This window comes from Tachyglossus aculeatus, chromosome 11 (assembly GCF_015852505.1).
Source record: "Tachyglossus aculeatus isolate mTacAcu1 chromosome 11, mTacAcu1.pri, whole genome shotgun sequence".
NCBI classification, from domain to species: Eukaryota; Metazoa; Chordata; class Mammalia; order Monotremata; family Tachyglossidae; genus Tachyglossus; species Tachyglossus aculeatus.
The window spans coordinates 416,886-432,919 of NC_052076.1; the positions used below are offsets into that span (position 1 = coordinate 416,886).

The window sequence follows — 16,034 nt, forward strand, 5'->3', positions numbered from 1 at the left end:
CAGAATCCTCCTGGCTCTGGAGCAGCCACTGCCCGCTACTGGAGTTTAGGGGCTAGGGCCCCTGCCATTTTCTCTTCCTCTGTGGGAGAAGGAAGGAAGAGGGAGGAGCAGGCACAGGAGGAAGGGAGAGGATAAGGGTTGTGATATCAACAGCCCAAACCAATAGCCTAGTTTGGCCACATCACGCCTACGTCACACGCCTGGGCCACCCACCTTACACGTATCAGACAGATCAGGGCAGTCCCGGAACAAAACAGCACACGTTTATTTCACACAGAACAGCAATGGCAGCAAAAAATCAACAGCAAGTTAAACCCAGCTTCTGAAGCATTTTTTAAAAAGTTCTTCCCTCTCCAAAAACGAGGGAGCTCTGGGTCCCTCCTCCCCGGTTCCTTGGTCTGGGCGGATCCTTCACATACACAGCCTACACCCGGGGTCCAAGTATTAGTTGCATAGATTTTCCTCGTATGCTCTCACGCCCAAGACTGAAGGGGCAACGACTGCCCCATGAAACCTCCTGCCCCAGTGGGGATGATGTGGCGGGGGCTGCTCTCGGGCACAAGAGTTAGGGGGAGGAGTAGGAGGGTCTCAAGCCAAAGGGTTACTACTGTTCAACACCCCGGATACAGGACCCCACCCCAAAACTGTTTCAGGCTGCCAACCTTACAGCCCACCAAACCCCTGGCTTCCGCCTACTCTGCCCAAGGGTAGACCGGGTTCTAATTCCACAGCCATGGCCTTTCTCCAGCACTCACCAGGCCGGGAGCACTCACACTTTCATCTTCTGGAGCCAGAGGCGGCTCTCTGATCCCCACCTTGGGCACGCTCTGACCAGAATGGGCCAGCTGAGAGAGGGGGCCTCGTGGCCTGACCAGACCCCACCACAGGTAGCTACAGAAAATAGGTGGATGGGGGAGCTCAGAGAAGCCACGTTCACCCCGAAATCCCCCAGAAGCGGGGGGAAAGTGGACGGAAAAATCACCAATGAAAGTGTCAGCTTCTGGAAGCCTTTAAAGGAATCCTGAATAGCTTCTTCTAGCCCTGTCTCTGAACTTGCTAGTCTTTGGGCCAAGTCTCAGGAATCACCAACACCACCCAGGTATCACCCACCTACCTGAGAGGGGACTGGGGCCGGGGGGCCGGGAGTAGGAGAGAGGCCCAGTCTAGCCATTCGTTCTTCACACCTGTGGCTCCCAAAGCAGCCCTCCACCCAGCCCCGGATGGCCCGCAGCCTCTTCCTTCTAGGACAGAAAGCCCTCAGGGAGCATCCAGCCTCGGGATCCGCAAAACCAGCAGTCACCTCCCCACAGGCCTCTTCGAGAGAAAGGAAATGGAGGATGCCAAGCGTAGTCTTCCATGGCTGGGAGGGCTTAAAGCGGCCCCACACAGTCCAATGTGAGTGCTCCGTTTTCCAGTTCCCAGACTGAAAATTACCACTGAGAAGGGAACCACCAGGAGGCTACTACGCATATCATCACTGTCTGTGGATCTCTCTGACTCTCTCTCTCTCGTCCCCTCCCTACACAGGGAGCGGCACGCTGTGAGCCAGCCAACACATCCCTTCCTCGGAGCCTGTAGCTTTCTTCTCTGGTCACCCATCGGAGCTCAGCCTGCTCCGAGGAGCCCGCGGCCAAAGCAAAGCACATCCCTGCAGCCTGCTCCATATGCGCCAGTCCAACCGCTTCCTACTGGGCAGGGATTTCTTAACAAAAGGATGAACGGCTGCTCGACGGCAGAGAAGTATCTCAGATTGATTTCACAGAATCGCCCCGGCCGGGGAATCGCTGCTGGACAGCTTGACTAACTAGTTTTAGGGTTAACTTTATTCCAGGAGCAGACAAGGGATTTGCAGCAAAACAAACAAAAACAAAAACAGGGGGGTTGGGGGGGGGGGGAGAGGAAGGGAGGGAGGGAGAAAAGAGAAAAAAAAAAACACGAACCAGGAGCATATCAAACCTGTTTCTGGGCAAAGGCCGCAATGGGTGGGATGGGAGTGAGCACCGCACCCACCCCCCTGACCTCCAGAAACAACCTGTAGCAGGGAGAGCAAAACTGCCACTCACCAGTCAAAAGCGGAGAAGTCGAACTCAAACATTCAGAGACCAGAAGAGTACAGGACACAGACCGGGCTGCCATTCCTAAACCCGAACCCCCCACCCCACCCTGGGGGGAGTGAGAGGCAGGGGCAGTAGCGAGGAGAGAGGCCAGCTACCAAAGATTAGGCTGAAATTCACTCTAGGGTTCCCAACGCTCCCAGTCCCGAGAGCGGGCTCGGGAGGAATGGGAGGCAGAGTGCACGGCCATGGCTGCTGAGATGACTGCATCCCACAGATCGTAACTGGGGAAAAAAAAAAAGTCACCAAAAAAACCCCCAAAAACAACACAAAATCCAGAACGCCACAGACGCAAAAACCGGTCCGGGGCTCACAGAGGACAAAGTATTGCTTTTTCTTGTTTTGAAATACATGAAGATTTTCTACACTCTGCCCTTCAATGTGAAAGGAGATTAAAGAAAAAAAATACCACTCCAAAGGAAACCTGCCATTCTACTTACCACCCACATCTTTCAGGACCACCCGCCACCCCCTGCGCAACTGCACAACCCCTCCGTCCTTCCTCCCTCACCGAGACACAAAAGAACAACGAGAAAAAGCCACTCAATACGATCGGTCTCCCAGGTCCTCGGAAGGAACGTGAAAACCTGTGCAGGGGAGGCCAGAGGGGAGAGGAGGAGAGAGACGAGGGTGGGAGAACCAAGCGTTTCCGAGGCGGAGGGGACGGAGAGAGGAAAACCGGATCGTCGACAGGTCTCTCGTATTTGGCGACAAGCAAGTGCGAGGCGGCAGTCCGCCCGGGGCCCCTCCGCCCGGGCCCAGCTCAGTTGTCGAGCTTCTGCACGTCTGTGCTCTGACCGAGAGGCGGGGGGGTCTTAAGGTTCTTCTGCAGCACATGCGCGTCCGCGGGCTCTATCCTCTTATAGTAGTTTTTCTTCGTCTCGATGACCTCAAAGCCAAACTTCCGGTAGAAATCGATGGCGGACTCGTTGCTGATCTGGACATGCCTAAGGCAGGAGAAGGTACCGATGGTCAGAGTCAAAATTCCGCTGAGCGGAAGCCCAGACTCACTCCAGCCCTCCGGCCCGCCCCATTTCCACAGGCTCGGAAACCCTTCCAGCAAGGGAGCCATTAACTTACAGGTAGATGTTGTCAAAAGTGCCATCCTTTTCACAGATGTTTAAGACATGATTCAACATCTTTGTCCCTGCCAACAAACCGACGAGCAAATAAGTAACGCACAACCTGAGATCACACGTAGCCCCCCCCCCGAGCTGTGAAGCTGGGGTGTTCCAGACAGCAACTCCCGGAAGAGGAAAGGTCAATTCTTCCTGGTGGAAAGTGGAACCACGCATGGGAAGGGGGAGGGAGGAAAGGGGAAGAGGACCCAGGGGGCTTAACAGAAGGATGCTCCCCCAGCTCAGTGTCCCAGTTTGCCAGCAGCGGTCCCTAACAGGGAAACCAGCTTGCCAGGGTCTAGGGAAGGGGAAGGTCCGAGGCCAAGGCAGAGGACCGGGGCAGAGACCGAGGCTAGGTCTGCTAAGCATCTCCCAGGAGAGGGGCTGGAAGCGGCCGGGAATGAACTTACCGATCCCTAGCCTGCGGTAGGGGGCCAGGCAGCCCAGCGTCATGATGTAGAGCCTCTTCTGGCTCTGTGAGTGGTCCACCCTGCAGCATACGGCACCCACGGCTATGTCATTGAAGTAGGCTGCCTCGCCACGGGGAGGGCAAATGACAAGGCCTCAGGTTCCCGGCCACAGCTCCACCAAGCCCCCTTGGCTCCGGTGCCACATGAGACCCCCATGCACACCCTCAACCCCCCCACCCCATGCACAGGCCTGGGACAAGGCCATGTGGCCCGTGAGCAGACAGCCGGACTCAGAACACGAGTCTGGTGAGGGGGAACACGCAGCCCAGGTCAAGACCACGCTCGGTTTTCGGCGGGCATCCACAGCCGGCTGAGGAGGAAGGGGAGAGAAAGCGAGTCTGGGACCGTACCGAGTTTTGCCAGCTCGCCGACCTCCAGCACGTCTTTGTAAAACTTGTCGTTGTAGCTGACTGGAAAGATGACCTGGTTCAGTCTCTTCAGCTGCTTGATGTTGTGTGGCGTCACATCTCCAAGCTCGATCCGGCTACTGGAACAAACCAAAACATGCTCAAAACCCGCCTGGACCCCAGGAGGCTCCCTGCAGCGGACGCGGCTGCCCGGCAGAGGAGGGTCCCGGGACCCCGATGTCCTCGGTTCCCCACTTCACGGAGCTTCCAACTCGGCTGCCCACCCCGGCACCACAAAGCCTCCAGGTCACCGGGGCCAGGTGTTCCGAACTGGTCGAGGAGCCCGCAGACTCAATTTAGGGACTGGCTAGAAACCACCTGCTCCCACGTGGCCCCTATTCCCCGCCCTCGGGTATGGGGGATCAGACTGGTCTCCCCCTGCTTGCTTAGCAGTGGGGCCAGCCTTACCTCCACCCCGTATTTCCCATAGCCCTGGGACGGCGGACCCTCGGCAAACACCGATCGACCCCCGGTGAGTCAGCAGCAGAGGCTGGTCCCTTTAGAGCCAAGGGGACGCTGGGAGCCCGGCCTGCAGTCCTGGGCGCCGGCCAGGCCGGGGGTCGGGCGGCCGGTATTCCTTTCACGCGCCTTGCCCAAGGCCCCTAGAAGGGCCCGCCGGGCTCACTCCCTGGCCCAACGGGATGTTTGCTCCTCGAGCACCAGACCGCTCCCCCTAGACACACCAAGATGGCTGCGCTGCAGGGGGCACACGGAGCCACACACTACACCCCGCCAGCCAACTTGGGGCTCTAAGGGATTTGGGGGGGAGGACCAGGGGTCAACCCTGAGGCAACATGGGGACAACAGGCCGGAGAGCAGCTCGGCCAAACAACACCCGCCCAGCTGGTCCACACCCTGGGTTGGCGGAGGGTCCGTGGGGAGGCAGGGGATGCTCGGTGATGTTGTTGCACTGCTCAGCTATGTTCTCGGCAGCGGGAGGTTTCCAGGAACCCTGACTCACACCCCCAGCTCCCCCCGCACCACCACACACACGACACAAGCCGATGCGACTGGGCTAAATGGTCCAAGGCGGTGCTGGGATGTGGCCACTTTCCTTTCCCGAGGGGAGGTTGAGCGCAGGAGCTCGACCTGGTAGAGCAGGCTGCAGAGGAACGGGCCTCCCGCCCAAGGCTCCCCGAGGGTGGGGGGCCGTAAAACTCTGATCCGAGGAACCACAAGGGCCAGGTGCCCCGCGCGCACATGGTCTGGGGCTCAGGAAACCCCGCCCACCTGGCCCCCCGCTCGCCCAGCACAACGGGGAAAGTTTGAGGCAAGTCCAGAGGCCGGCTGGCCGCCGGGTGTGGAATTTCACGCTGCCCATCTCCAGCAGCCTCCTGGCCTAACCCCTCTTTAATTATAGCTCAGCTCCTTCCACAGCCTGCCCTCCGTGGCCGGCACGACCCCCTGCGACCTAACTGTCGGGCGCGGGCCTAGTTGAAGCGGTAGGTGGTCCGAGTAAAGCAGAGGGGCAGCTTGGGCCAGAGAGCTCGAGGCGGCCAGCGAGGGGCAGCATGGACCAGAGCCCGTGGCGGCCAAAAGAGGGGCAGCACAGGCTAGACAGCCCACGGCAGCCAGGCCCGGAGAACGGGAAAATGCTGTTGTGCAGCCCATCGGACCAACAGCTGGAAAGCTGACCCGGTGCTGCTCGCTGGAGACCCCGACTCACTGAGCCCCGGAGGTGGGCAACCGAGTTTCCCAGTGGGAATGCTGGACAAACCCCAGTCCCGCACGGAGTCTCGTGTGCAGCGAGCAGGTAGCACAGGGCTAAGGGCACGTGCGGCCTCTGCCCATGCAGCCAGCCATGATGGGAACCCAGGCCTCCTGGTTCCCAGTTCCCGGCTCTCCTCGGCAGGACCAATTGGGAAACCACTAGGATGGGGACACTGGTGTCCACCAGGCCACTAGCAGGGGATTGTGGTGAAGTTCTCACACTCAAGGATGAGATCGTCCCCGCTGCCCTCCCATGAGACAGTAAACTATTCTGGCCACCCTGTCAAGGCCTCGGCAGACCGCCCCCCCACACCCTCCCCCCAGCACCTCAAACACCCTGGCCCACTGCCAGCCAAGGACCCTGAGTGCACCACATGGTGACCGGGTACAGTAGAGAGAGCTCCAGGAGGCTCTCCCCTGGAGGGCAGCCAGATGACGTGGCAGAGAAACCAGTTAAGGTCATGAAGCCCAGAGAGACCTTTCTCTCCGGGAAGGGGACAGCTCTGCGGACCAGTCAGGCACCCTAGGATGACAATGCGAAGCATCAAGCCTGGGTCACAGGGGAGATACCCCGCCAGGCTCCGTGGGAAAGGACCCCGGTGCCAGGATCCAAGAGACCTGGGTTCTAGCCGTGGGCCAATGGGGGCATGGTTTCTGACCGAGGAACCACCAAGAGTGTTCAGCGAGGTGGCCAGGCCCCGCAGACAACCTAAAAACAAGGGTGCAAAGACCACAGTGGCTACCCAGGGAGCTGCCTACTGGGCCAAGCCTCCACAGCACAGCACCGTGCCGTGGTCACTTTTCCATGGAGGACCGTTGACACCTAAATGCCTCCAGGCACACCAGACCACGTCGCACTCTGCCCTCCTGCTGCCCTGCGGGCCCCAGCAGGGCCGTGGAGGGCAGGCGGCCACAGCCCTGACATCTCAGGCCTGAGGCTCATCCTGTTCTGGCCCATTTTTGGCAGGGTGTGATCTGGGACCCCACCTGTGCGGCCACATTCACTCCGGCAAACACCGAGGGAAAGGGCAGGGAGGAGCTGCCCCGGCACTCCCCATCCCAGGGCACTGCCTTGGGGCCACAGCCTGAGCTGCCCACTCAGCAGCCCGGACTCGGTCACCCACGTCTCGGGAGCCTCCCCCTACAACACTAGGGGAGCAAGGCACGGCAGGAGGAGCTCCCAGAGGGAGCTCTGGCCGGTCAGAGGGTGGGTGGAGAAAGCCGGAGATGGCCCCGGCGGCCACCACGCCACAGCCCACTCCGAGGGCCAGATTCCAGTGGCAACGTGGAGAAGGTAAGAGATGGCTGGGATGGGGAGGGTCAAAAAGAGAGCTTTAGAGGAAATATTAGAATCGGGGCCTGGCCTGGAGGAAGCTTTGGTAGCCAGCTAGATTAATTGACCCAACAAATGACATTGGGGGCAGAAGGAAGGAAGCAATCATGAAAGGCTCCCCCCCTTACCCTCTTTTCTCCATCCCACCCCAGGCCATACCATTCACTCCCCTCAAGCTAAGACTAACTGCACCTCATTCTCATTCACTGAGACACAGAGTGGCCTAGTGGATAGATACTGCACGGGCCTGGGAGTGAGAAGGACCTGGTTCTAATTCTGGCAACTTGTCTCCTGGGTAACCTTGGGCAAGTCACTTATCTGGCACAAGGTAAGTGCTTAACACACCAAAAAAAAAATCTCATCTCTCTCTCTCTAGCAACCTCTTGCTCATATCTGGCAGATTTCTATAATGCCCACCTGCAGGGCCCTTATGAGATGGCATCTCCTCCAGGAGTCCCCAACTCCCCCATCAGAACTCCTGTGCCACTTCAAAACACATGAGTACACTCCCCTCACCCCCAGCTTACATACAATCTCTCAAATGCTCTATTACTTCCTCCCACCTGTAATTTACATTACTGCCTGTTTTCCCTGCTAGACTCTCAGCTCCTCGAGGGCGGGGATCACGTCTTCCAAATCTACCGTACTCTGTCCAGCGCTCAGTACGGCACTCTGTACCCAGTACCTGCTCAGTGAAACCTACTGACTGAGCATGCGGGCCCGTCTTAGTGCTTGCTGCTGCCAACGGGCTCCGGCTAAGCGTGGCTTTGACTGCAGGGCCTGCAACGGTCTGCCCCGGGGACAGGGGAGCAACACGGGGAGTAACAACAAACACCAGCCCACTGGCAACAGACTGTGGAGGCATTGCCTTCCTCGAGGGAAGTGGCTTCGTCTAGAGCGGGCATGGTATAAAGGCTCTGCCCTCCGGGTCACCGACCTCCGCCCGAAACCACGCTGGCGCTTTCAGCAGACAGTCTCAACTTCCCCGGCCTCGACGGGTGACGCAGAGAAGTGGCCTCTCGACTGCCCTTCCCCTCACTGAGGACTGGACACTAAGACCAGCAGAAGGAAGACTGGGGTGAGGTCAGCGGTCATGGTGACTCTGGTGCCGTCCAGAGCGGGTCCTCACGGCCAGAGCCACGGGAGGGCTGCGTGACTGGAGGGGCGCCGGACTGAGCACCCGTAGGGAAAACCACCAGGCCCCCTGGAAGGACCAGGGATCTAATCCCAGTTCCGCCACTTGCTGTCTTATGGCCTTGGGTAAGTCGCTTCACTTCTCTGTGCCTCAGTTACTTCATCTGTAAAATGGGAATTAATGCTCTGACTGGGACATGGACTGTGTCCAACCTGATTAGCTTGTATTTACCTCTGCACTTGGCACAGTGCCTGGCACACAGTAAGTGCTTAACAAATATCATAAAAAAAAGTCAGAACTAGAGCAAGTCAATCAACTTTTCTGGGCATCACCTGGAAAATGGGGATTAAATATCCTTGTTCAGACCATGAGCCTTGTAAAGGGATGGGGTTATGTCCAATCTGATTATCCTGTATCTATCCCAGCGCTTAGTGGAATACTTGGCACACAGAGAATGCTGCATAAATACCATCATCCTTTTCTGCTCCTCCTCTATCTCTCGTTCCTAAATCGAAAGGTGGAGCTGAAACCAAACCCAGAGCTCTCTGCCCAAAGCCTCCCTCAATCCCCGAAACGCCAAACCTCCCTGGGATCGGCTCCTCCTCACCGCAGCCCCAGTCGCCTGAAGTGCTGGAGGCAAGGAAAGAAGGGAGTTTGTGCCCTTGGTTAAGGTCTGCCAGCCAAGACTGCCCGTGTCACATTTCTGAGGACTTGAGAGAAACCCAGACAGGCTCACCGGGAGAGGCAGAAGTGGGTCAAAAGTAGAAAAAAAAGGGGTGTGTGTCTGCTCTGCTAGTCACAACTCCAGGGTTTGAACAAGGACCTATCACAAGCATTTCTTCTTCCCACCCACCAATTCTGAGGGAATGAAGGATCTAGTGACAATTAGAAAGATTCATTTCATTTTGAAAAAAATAAAAACAAAAAACCGCTGTTTCTCCCACTGTCCCCAAGCTAAAAAACCAAACCAGTCCTTGGTCGAGGGACAGAGAAACCTCTACTCAGGGTTATCCATGTTTCCCATAAGGGATCTGAGATTGCTATGATTATATTAAGATGGGTCTCTGGGAAGAAGACCATACCAATCCACGAAGTTGTACGCTCCATGAGGGCAGAGACGGTGCCTCTGGTTTCTGCCGCACTCTCCCAAATGTTGAGTACGGGCCCCGTGTAACACAGGCTCCCAACAGGCATGATCAATAATTAAATGATGAAGTGGGTGTGCAGTATAACAACTTTCCCTTCCTGCAGTGGTTTTGCTTGGGCCTCGCTCCCTTGGACAGGACATCTGCCTGCACCTGCTCAGTCGGCCTCCTCCAAAGACAAAGTCCTCACATGGAAAAGCTCCCTGGGTCAGTCAGGCACCAGACGCGGGAGCCCAAGAGCAGGTCTAGGCTGTGGGCAAGCCGACGCCCCAAGGCTGGAACGGCGGGGAGGTGGAGGAGACTGTGGATAGTTAGGAGGTAACCAGAGTATGGGGCTCACATGGAGGGGGGAGAAGATACACTGCTTTTAAAAAAACAAACAAAACAAAAAACCACCACCACCACCACAAAAAACCACGCAAACTGATGGTTCCCTAGAGGGAAAAAGCGCCATTATGGTGAAAGCTGCTGTGCTTGCAGCTCACTACCTTACTAGTCAAAGGGAAAGGAAAGAAATCACGTGCATATGTGTGTGTACGCACCCTTACGTGAACTGTCAGCTCCTTGTGGGCAGAGCGTCTACCAACTCTGTTATTGTACTCTCCCAAATGCTTAGTACAGTGTTCTGCCTATGGTAAGCACTCATGTCACCAACTGACAGACTGTGGACGCCCTGGGGGTGGGAGGGGAAGCAAATCTGTGAAAACGAGGCTCCACGGCTGGGTGGGTTCTCACACCACCTGTGCGGATCCACACCACTGAATCTACTTTTTCAGATCCACAACCAACTCTCTCACCAACAGTGAGATGGGAGTCAGGGGATCTGGGTTCGAAGCCCGGCCCCAACACTTGTCTGCTATGGGTCCTCGGGCATGTCACTTGACTGCCCTGTGCCTCAGTCTCCTCATCTGAGGAATGGGGATGAAACGCCCACTCTCTCTCCCTCCCTCTTATGGTCTCCTGCCCTCGGCTCCGCCCAACCCAAAGGAAAGCAATACTAATGAGGTCCCCGTCTTTGGACCGGGTGGATGGGATGGACTTCTCCATTGCAGCGGTCCCGTTTGAACCCAGACAGGGAAAAGTTTTGGCCAACATCGATCCCGCCAAATCCCAGATGGGCATCTCCGAAAAGATGAGGGCTCGGTGGCCAGCGGGGACCTCAACTGTCCCTTCGCAGGCCCTGAATTACCTGGTAGGAGGGGCCCTTCCACGTCCCTAGGGCAGAGGCAGTCACGGCACTTTCCCGCCTCTTCGCCGGGGCCTAGGCTCCCCTGAGCTCCACAGCATTGCCGTTAGTTTTCTTAAGGACTTTAAGCCAAAAGTGCAAATACTATCAAAGCCTCAAGGTAGGCAGCACAATGCGCGAAAAGGATAAGTTCTCCCTCCCTTTGCTGAGGCCATTCATTCAATTTCCATGGAAATTTGGCCAGCAAGGGTAGCCTGGCTTTGGGGGCCACAGGTAAATGGAGCTCTCAGGGCTTAGAGAGAAGGGCACCAAGAGAGCGGTGGGAGTGGCTAGAAGCGGGTTGCCGCCTGGGCATGCGAATTTCTGCCAGCTGAAAGATTTCTCTGGGCCGCCTGTTTGTAAGGCTAATTTTAAAGTGTGCAATCAGTCAGTAGTGTGACACGTACAAAATGTACATATAATAACAATAACAGTGGTATTTGTTAAGCGCTTGCTACGTGCCAAGCATTGAACTAAGGGCCGGGATAGATGCAGTTATGTCCCACAAGGGGCTTACGGTCTGAACAGGAGGGAGAAGAGGTACTGAATCCCCATTTTACCAATGAGGGAACTGAGCCTCCGAGAAGTGAAATGACTTGCCCAAGGTCACAGCAGGTAAGTGGCAGAGCGAGGATTAGAACTCAGGTCCTCTGCCTCCCAGGCTTGCGCTCTTTGCTCTTTCCACTAGACCACGCTGCTCCTACATTAAAAGCAGGGCAGAAAGACAAAAACGTGTTAAGCACAAGAAAAGCACCCACCTGGGGACACCCACTTCCCACAAAGTTGAGTCAACGTAAAATAGGCAGCTCATTTCACCACCGTTTGAAAAGAAAATCCACCGTCACATTCAGTCTTCTACAAAAGGGCTATGACAAGCAGGTTTACAGACTTTACTCTTTGAGATACTTCTTCCCTCCATCCCCCCCCCGTCTTACCTCCTTCCCTTCCCCACAGCACCTGTATATATGCATATGTGTTTGTACAAATTTATTACTCTATTTATTTATTTTACTTGTACATATCTATTCTATTTACTTTATTTTGTTAATATGTTTGGTTTTGTTCTCTGTCTCCCCCTTCTAGACTGTGAGCCCAATGTTGGGTAGGGACCGTCTCTATATGTTGCCAACTTGTACTTCCCAAGCGCTTAGTACAGTGCTCAGCACACAGTAAGCGCTCAATAAATACGATTGATTGATTGATTTATAATCAATTTTAACGCCCTTCTCCCCAGCTAGATTGTAAATTGCTGGGGGGGGCGGAGAACGTGCCTACCCACTCTACTGCACCTGAGTGCCAGAAACAATGCTGATTAACTGAGCTAGTGCTCATTAAATAATCCTGATCGATGTGAACTCTTTTTTGAAAGCCACGAGCATCCTAGAATGACACCGCATTATACGTCTACTAATGTCACTTGATGTTCTGTTGGTTTTGCTCTCTCCTCCCTCTAGACTGTAAGCTTGTTGAGGGCGGGGAACGAACCTCCCAACTCTGTTATACTGTACTCTCCGTTCAGTGCTCTACACATACTAATAAGTGCTCAATAAAGATGATTGATCAGTTTAGGGGGTGGAGAGAAGGAAAAGATTTAGTTCGGATTGCAAGTGTTGAGGGTGAAGACTTGACCTTGGGCAAGTCGCTTCGCTTCTCTGTGCCTCCAGTTACCTCATCTGTAAAATGGGGATTGAGACTGAGTCCCACGTGGCACCGGGACTCTGCCCAACCCGATGTGCTTGTATCCACCCCAGCGCTTAGAACAGTACATGGCACGCAGTAAGTGTAAAATAAATACCATCATTATCCAATCTGACCCCCTCTGGGTGCTAGGCAAGCATATAGCTCAGAAGCGATTTTGCCTCTAATAACAATAATAACTGTGAGATTTGCCAAGTGCTTGGTACGTGCCAAGCGCAGTACTAAGCGCTAAGACAGAGAAAAGATCATCAGGTCCCACATGGGGCTCGCAGTCTAAGTAGTAGGACGAACAAGTGGCCTAGTAGAATGAGCCGAGGACCTGGGGTCTAATCCCAGCCCCACCACATCTGCTGGGTGACCTTGGGCAAATCACTTATTTTCTCTGGGCCTCAACTTCCGTAAAATGTGGACTAAATCCTACTCCACCCTACCTAGACGTGAGCCCCACGGGGGACGGGAACTGAATGTTGCTAGAAGCAGCTTGGCTCAGTGGAAAGAGCACAGGCTTTGGAGTCAGAGGTCATGGGTTCGAATCCCGGCTCTGTCACGCCTGCTGTGTGACCTTGGGCAAGTCACTTAACTTCTCCGAGCCTCAGTTACCTCATCTGTAAAACGGGGATTAAGACTGGAAGCCCCACGTGGGACAACCTGATCACCTTGTAGCCCCCCCAGTGCTTTAGAACAGTGCTTTGTACATAGTAAGTGCTTAATAACTGCCACTGTTCTTATTCATAGTACAGTTGGACAACCTGATCACCTTGTAACCTCCCCAGCATTATTATTATTATTATTATAGAACGCCTAGAATGGTGTTCGGCAGATAGTACGCGCCCAACGAATACCGTAATTATAATCACGACTGTTATTACTACTAGCAGATATTGAATCCGCGTTTTGCAGATGAGAGAAACGAAGCGATTCGCCCAAGCCCACGGGGCAGACAAGTTGCAGAGCTGGGGCGGGAAGCCGGGTCCTCGGCGCTCCAGGCCCGGGCTCTTCCCACTACCATCATCAGCGCTTAGTCCAGTGCTCTGCACACAGTAAGCGCTCATTAAATACGATTGATTGATTGACTGATTGAATGCCCTCCCTCCGCCCATCCGCCAAGCTAGCTCTCTTCCTCCCTTCAAGGCCCTACTGAGAGCTCACCTCCTCCAGGAGGCCTTCCCACACTGAGCCCCTTCCTTCCTCTCCCCCTCGCCCCCCCTCCATCCCCCCATCTTACCTCCTTCCCTTCCCCACAGCACCTGCATATATGTTTATACATATTTATTACTCTATTTACCGATTTATTTTACTTGTACATATCTATTCTATTTATTTTATTTTGTTAGTATGTTTGGTTTTGTTCTCCGTCTCCCCCTTTTAGACTGTGAGCCCGCTGTTGGGTAGGGACTGTCTCTCTATGTTGCCAGCTTGGACTTCCCAAGCGCTTAGTGCAGTGCTCTGCACACAGTAAGCGCTCAATAAATACGATTGATTGATTATCATCAATCGTATTTATTGAGCGCTTACTGTGTGCAGAGCACTGCACTAAGCGCTTGGGAGGTACAAGTTGGGAACACTAGGCCGCGCTGCTTCTCCAGCATGACCACGACGGTTCGCTCGAGAAAAGAGGGCGGCAGCTGGTGTCGGGCCCCATTATATAAGAGCCCGGTTCTACAAGCGGGAGAAGAATTGGATGTCGGCGAGGTTGCCGCGGCCCAGCGCGGGGGGGAAAGTGCCAGCCGCGGGTGAGAAACGTAAATGGCCATGGCCCGGGACGGGGGTCCGCGGATCGGCGGGGACAAAGCGGGCCCGGCGCGCGGGAGGAGACGGTCAGGGCCGGTCCGGGCGGGCGGGCGGGAAGGAGGGAGAGAGGGAGGCCGCACCGGGCGGGCTCCACCTCCTCAGTGGCCGCCGCCGCTTCCTGACGGTTTCGGTGTCCCCGCTGCCCCCTCCCCCAACCGTCTCACTACTACCACCACCACCACCGCCGGCCGCCCTCCCTCCCTCCTCGCCCCGGGCCTGCGTGAGGGAAGGGCCGGCCGCATCGCGCCCCCGGGGCCGCTCCCCCGCCTCACCCCTTCATCTTCCGCCGCCGCCGCCCGAGGCCTTCGTCGCCCGCGAACGGCGCTTCCCACAGCGGCTGCCGCCCCGGGACCGAGACGGGTCCTGGTCGCCGCCGCCGCCGCCGCCTTATGGCGCTCTCGAACCGCCGCCGCCGCCGCCTAACGTCGCGAGCCTCTACCCGCTCCTCGTCCACACGTGCACGGGGCTCGGCCCCGCCGCGCGCCGCTCCCTCCCGCCACGGCCGCCGCCGCCGCCGCCGCCGCCGCCGTGACCTTTCACCCCTGCCTGCGCTCGCGCGCCGACACGCCCCCCTGCCCGCCGCGCGCAGGCGCGCCGCGCACCCCAGGCCCGTCATCATCATCATCAATCGTATTTATTGAGCGCTTACTCTGTGCAGAGCGCTGTACTAAGCGCTTGGGAAGTCCAAGTCGGCAACATATAGAGACAGTCCCTACCCAACAGTGGGGGCCCCCTTCCACCGGGCTCTTTGGTCTCCATCAATCAATCGTATTTATTGAGCGCTTACTGCGTGCAGAGCGCTGTACTAAGCGTTTGGGAAGTACAAGTTGGCAACATATAGAGACAGTTCCTGCCCAACAGTGCGGGCCCCCTTCCACCGGGCTCTTTGGTCTCCATCAATCAATCGTATTTATTGAGCGCTTACTGCCTGCAGAGCGCTGCACTAAGCGCTTGGGAAGTACAAGTTGGCAACATATAGAGACAGTCCCTGCCCAAAAGTGGGGGCCCCCTTCCACCGGGCTCTTTGGTCTCAATCAATCAATCGTATTTATTGAGCGCTTACTGCGTGCAGAGCACTGTACTAACAAACAAACAAATGCCATCATTATTACTAAGCGCTTGGGAAGTACAAGTTGGCAACAAATGATCCTCCCCTCCCGCGGCCACCGGGAGCCCTCTCAGTAGGAACATCGCTCCCTCCCCCGATTTCGGCCGGCGGACCGGCCCAGCCCGCTCTCCTGTTTGACCTTCGACCTTTCCCGCCTCCTGAGCGGATTTCCCCACAGTGCACTGCCTTTACGCCCAGGCCCCTTGGGGCGACGTGAAAGAAGCCGACTTTAGTTTTTCCAAGCTCATGTCATCGATAGGGCTCCCCCTCGCCGCGATTCGAGATCACGTGGTCCGCGCAGCCCCCCCCCCCCCCCGCTCCCAACCGGTCAGAGTTTCTTACAACGCCCCAACCCAAGTCCCCGCCAGGGGATCGCGTCTTACTAGGAGGTTGCATTAACATTTCCGGGCCTGGAGCGCCCGGACGTCACTTCCTCGGCAATACCCTCTGCCCTACTTCTTCCTGTGCCACAGGAGAGCATGTTTGCCACCCAACCCGGGAGGTTTTTATCAACGGATTAGCGGGGGCTCCTCCCCCGCCCCTTCCCGTGACACGCACACTCCCAACGGAATCCCCCCCACCGTCCCCTCCAGAAGTCGTTTCGAAACGCGGAGCTCCCCCCGCGATGCCGCGCACGCGGCCGGGAGGCGGGAGGGGGGCGGGGCGCGGTCACGTGACCCGAGACTCCGCCCCCGGCGCCGAGCCGCGGCCGGTGCAGTGTCACAGCCCGGGGGGCCCAATCCGCGGCGACCGGTGCAGTGTCAGAGCCCCGGGGACCCA

At 56.6% G+C, this 16,034-nt stretch overlaps 1 protein-coding gene across 4 annotated transcripts; it reads right to left on the reverse strand.

Annotated features, from left to right (window-relative positions):
* Positions 1-241: 241 nt before the first annotated feature.
* On the reverse strand, positions 242-15,796 carry NAA50 (N-alpha-acetyltransferase 50, NatE catalytic subunit). Of its 4 annotated transcripts, none has more exons than XM_038754187.1 (5): positions 15,638-15,796; positions 4,053-4,186; positions 3,643-3,762; positions 3,195-3,261; positions 242-3,061 (listed from the first exon to the last, which is right to left on the reverse strand). In XM_038754187.1, the coding sequence occupies exons 1-5, from the start codon at positions 15,733-15,735 to the stop codon at positions 2,878-2,880; spliced, it is 603 nt and encodes a 200-aa protein (XP_038610115.1). In that variant the 5' UTR covers positions 15,736-15,796; the 3' UTR covers positions 242-2,877. The 4 variants fall into 4 exon arrangements, with proteins under 4 accessions (XP_038610115.1, XP_038610114.1, XP_038610117.1 ...); XM_038754186.1 differs by having other exon boundaries at positions 4,053-4,189; XM_038754189.1 differs by lacking the exon at positions 15,638-15,796 and adding an exon at positions 14,419-14,607.
* Between the last annotated feature and the right edge of the window lie 238 nt (positions 15,797-16,034).

Bases quoted from the DNA above. Each gene is read 5' to 3' on its own strand.
- NAA50 (XM_038754186.1), bottom strand. From the start codon at position 15,735: ATGCTCTCCTGTGGCACAGGAAGAAGTAGGGCAGAGGGTATTGCCGAG. The intron at 3,262-3,642 runs GTAAGTTCATTC...GTTTGTTGGCAG, and splicing joins CTACCGCAGGCTAGGGATCG to GGACAAAGATGTTGAATCAT. The intron at 3,062-3,194 runs GTAAGTTAATGG...CTCCTGCCTTAG, and splicing joins ACTTTTGACAACATCTACCT to GCATGTCCAGATCAGCAACG.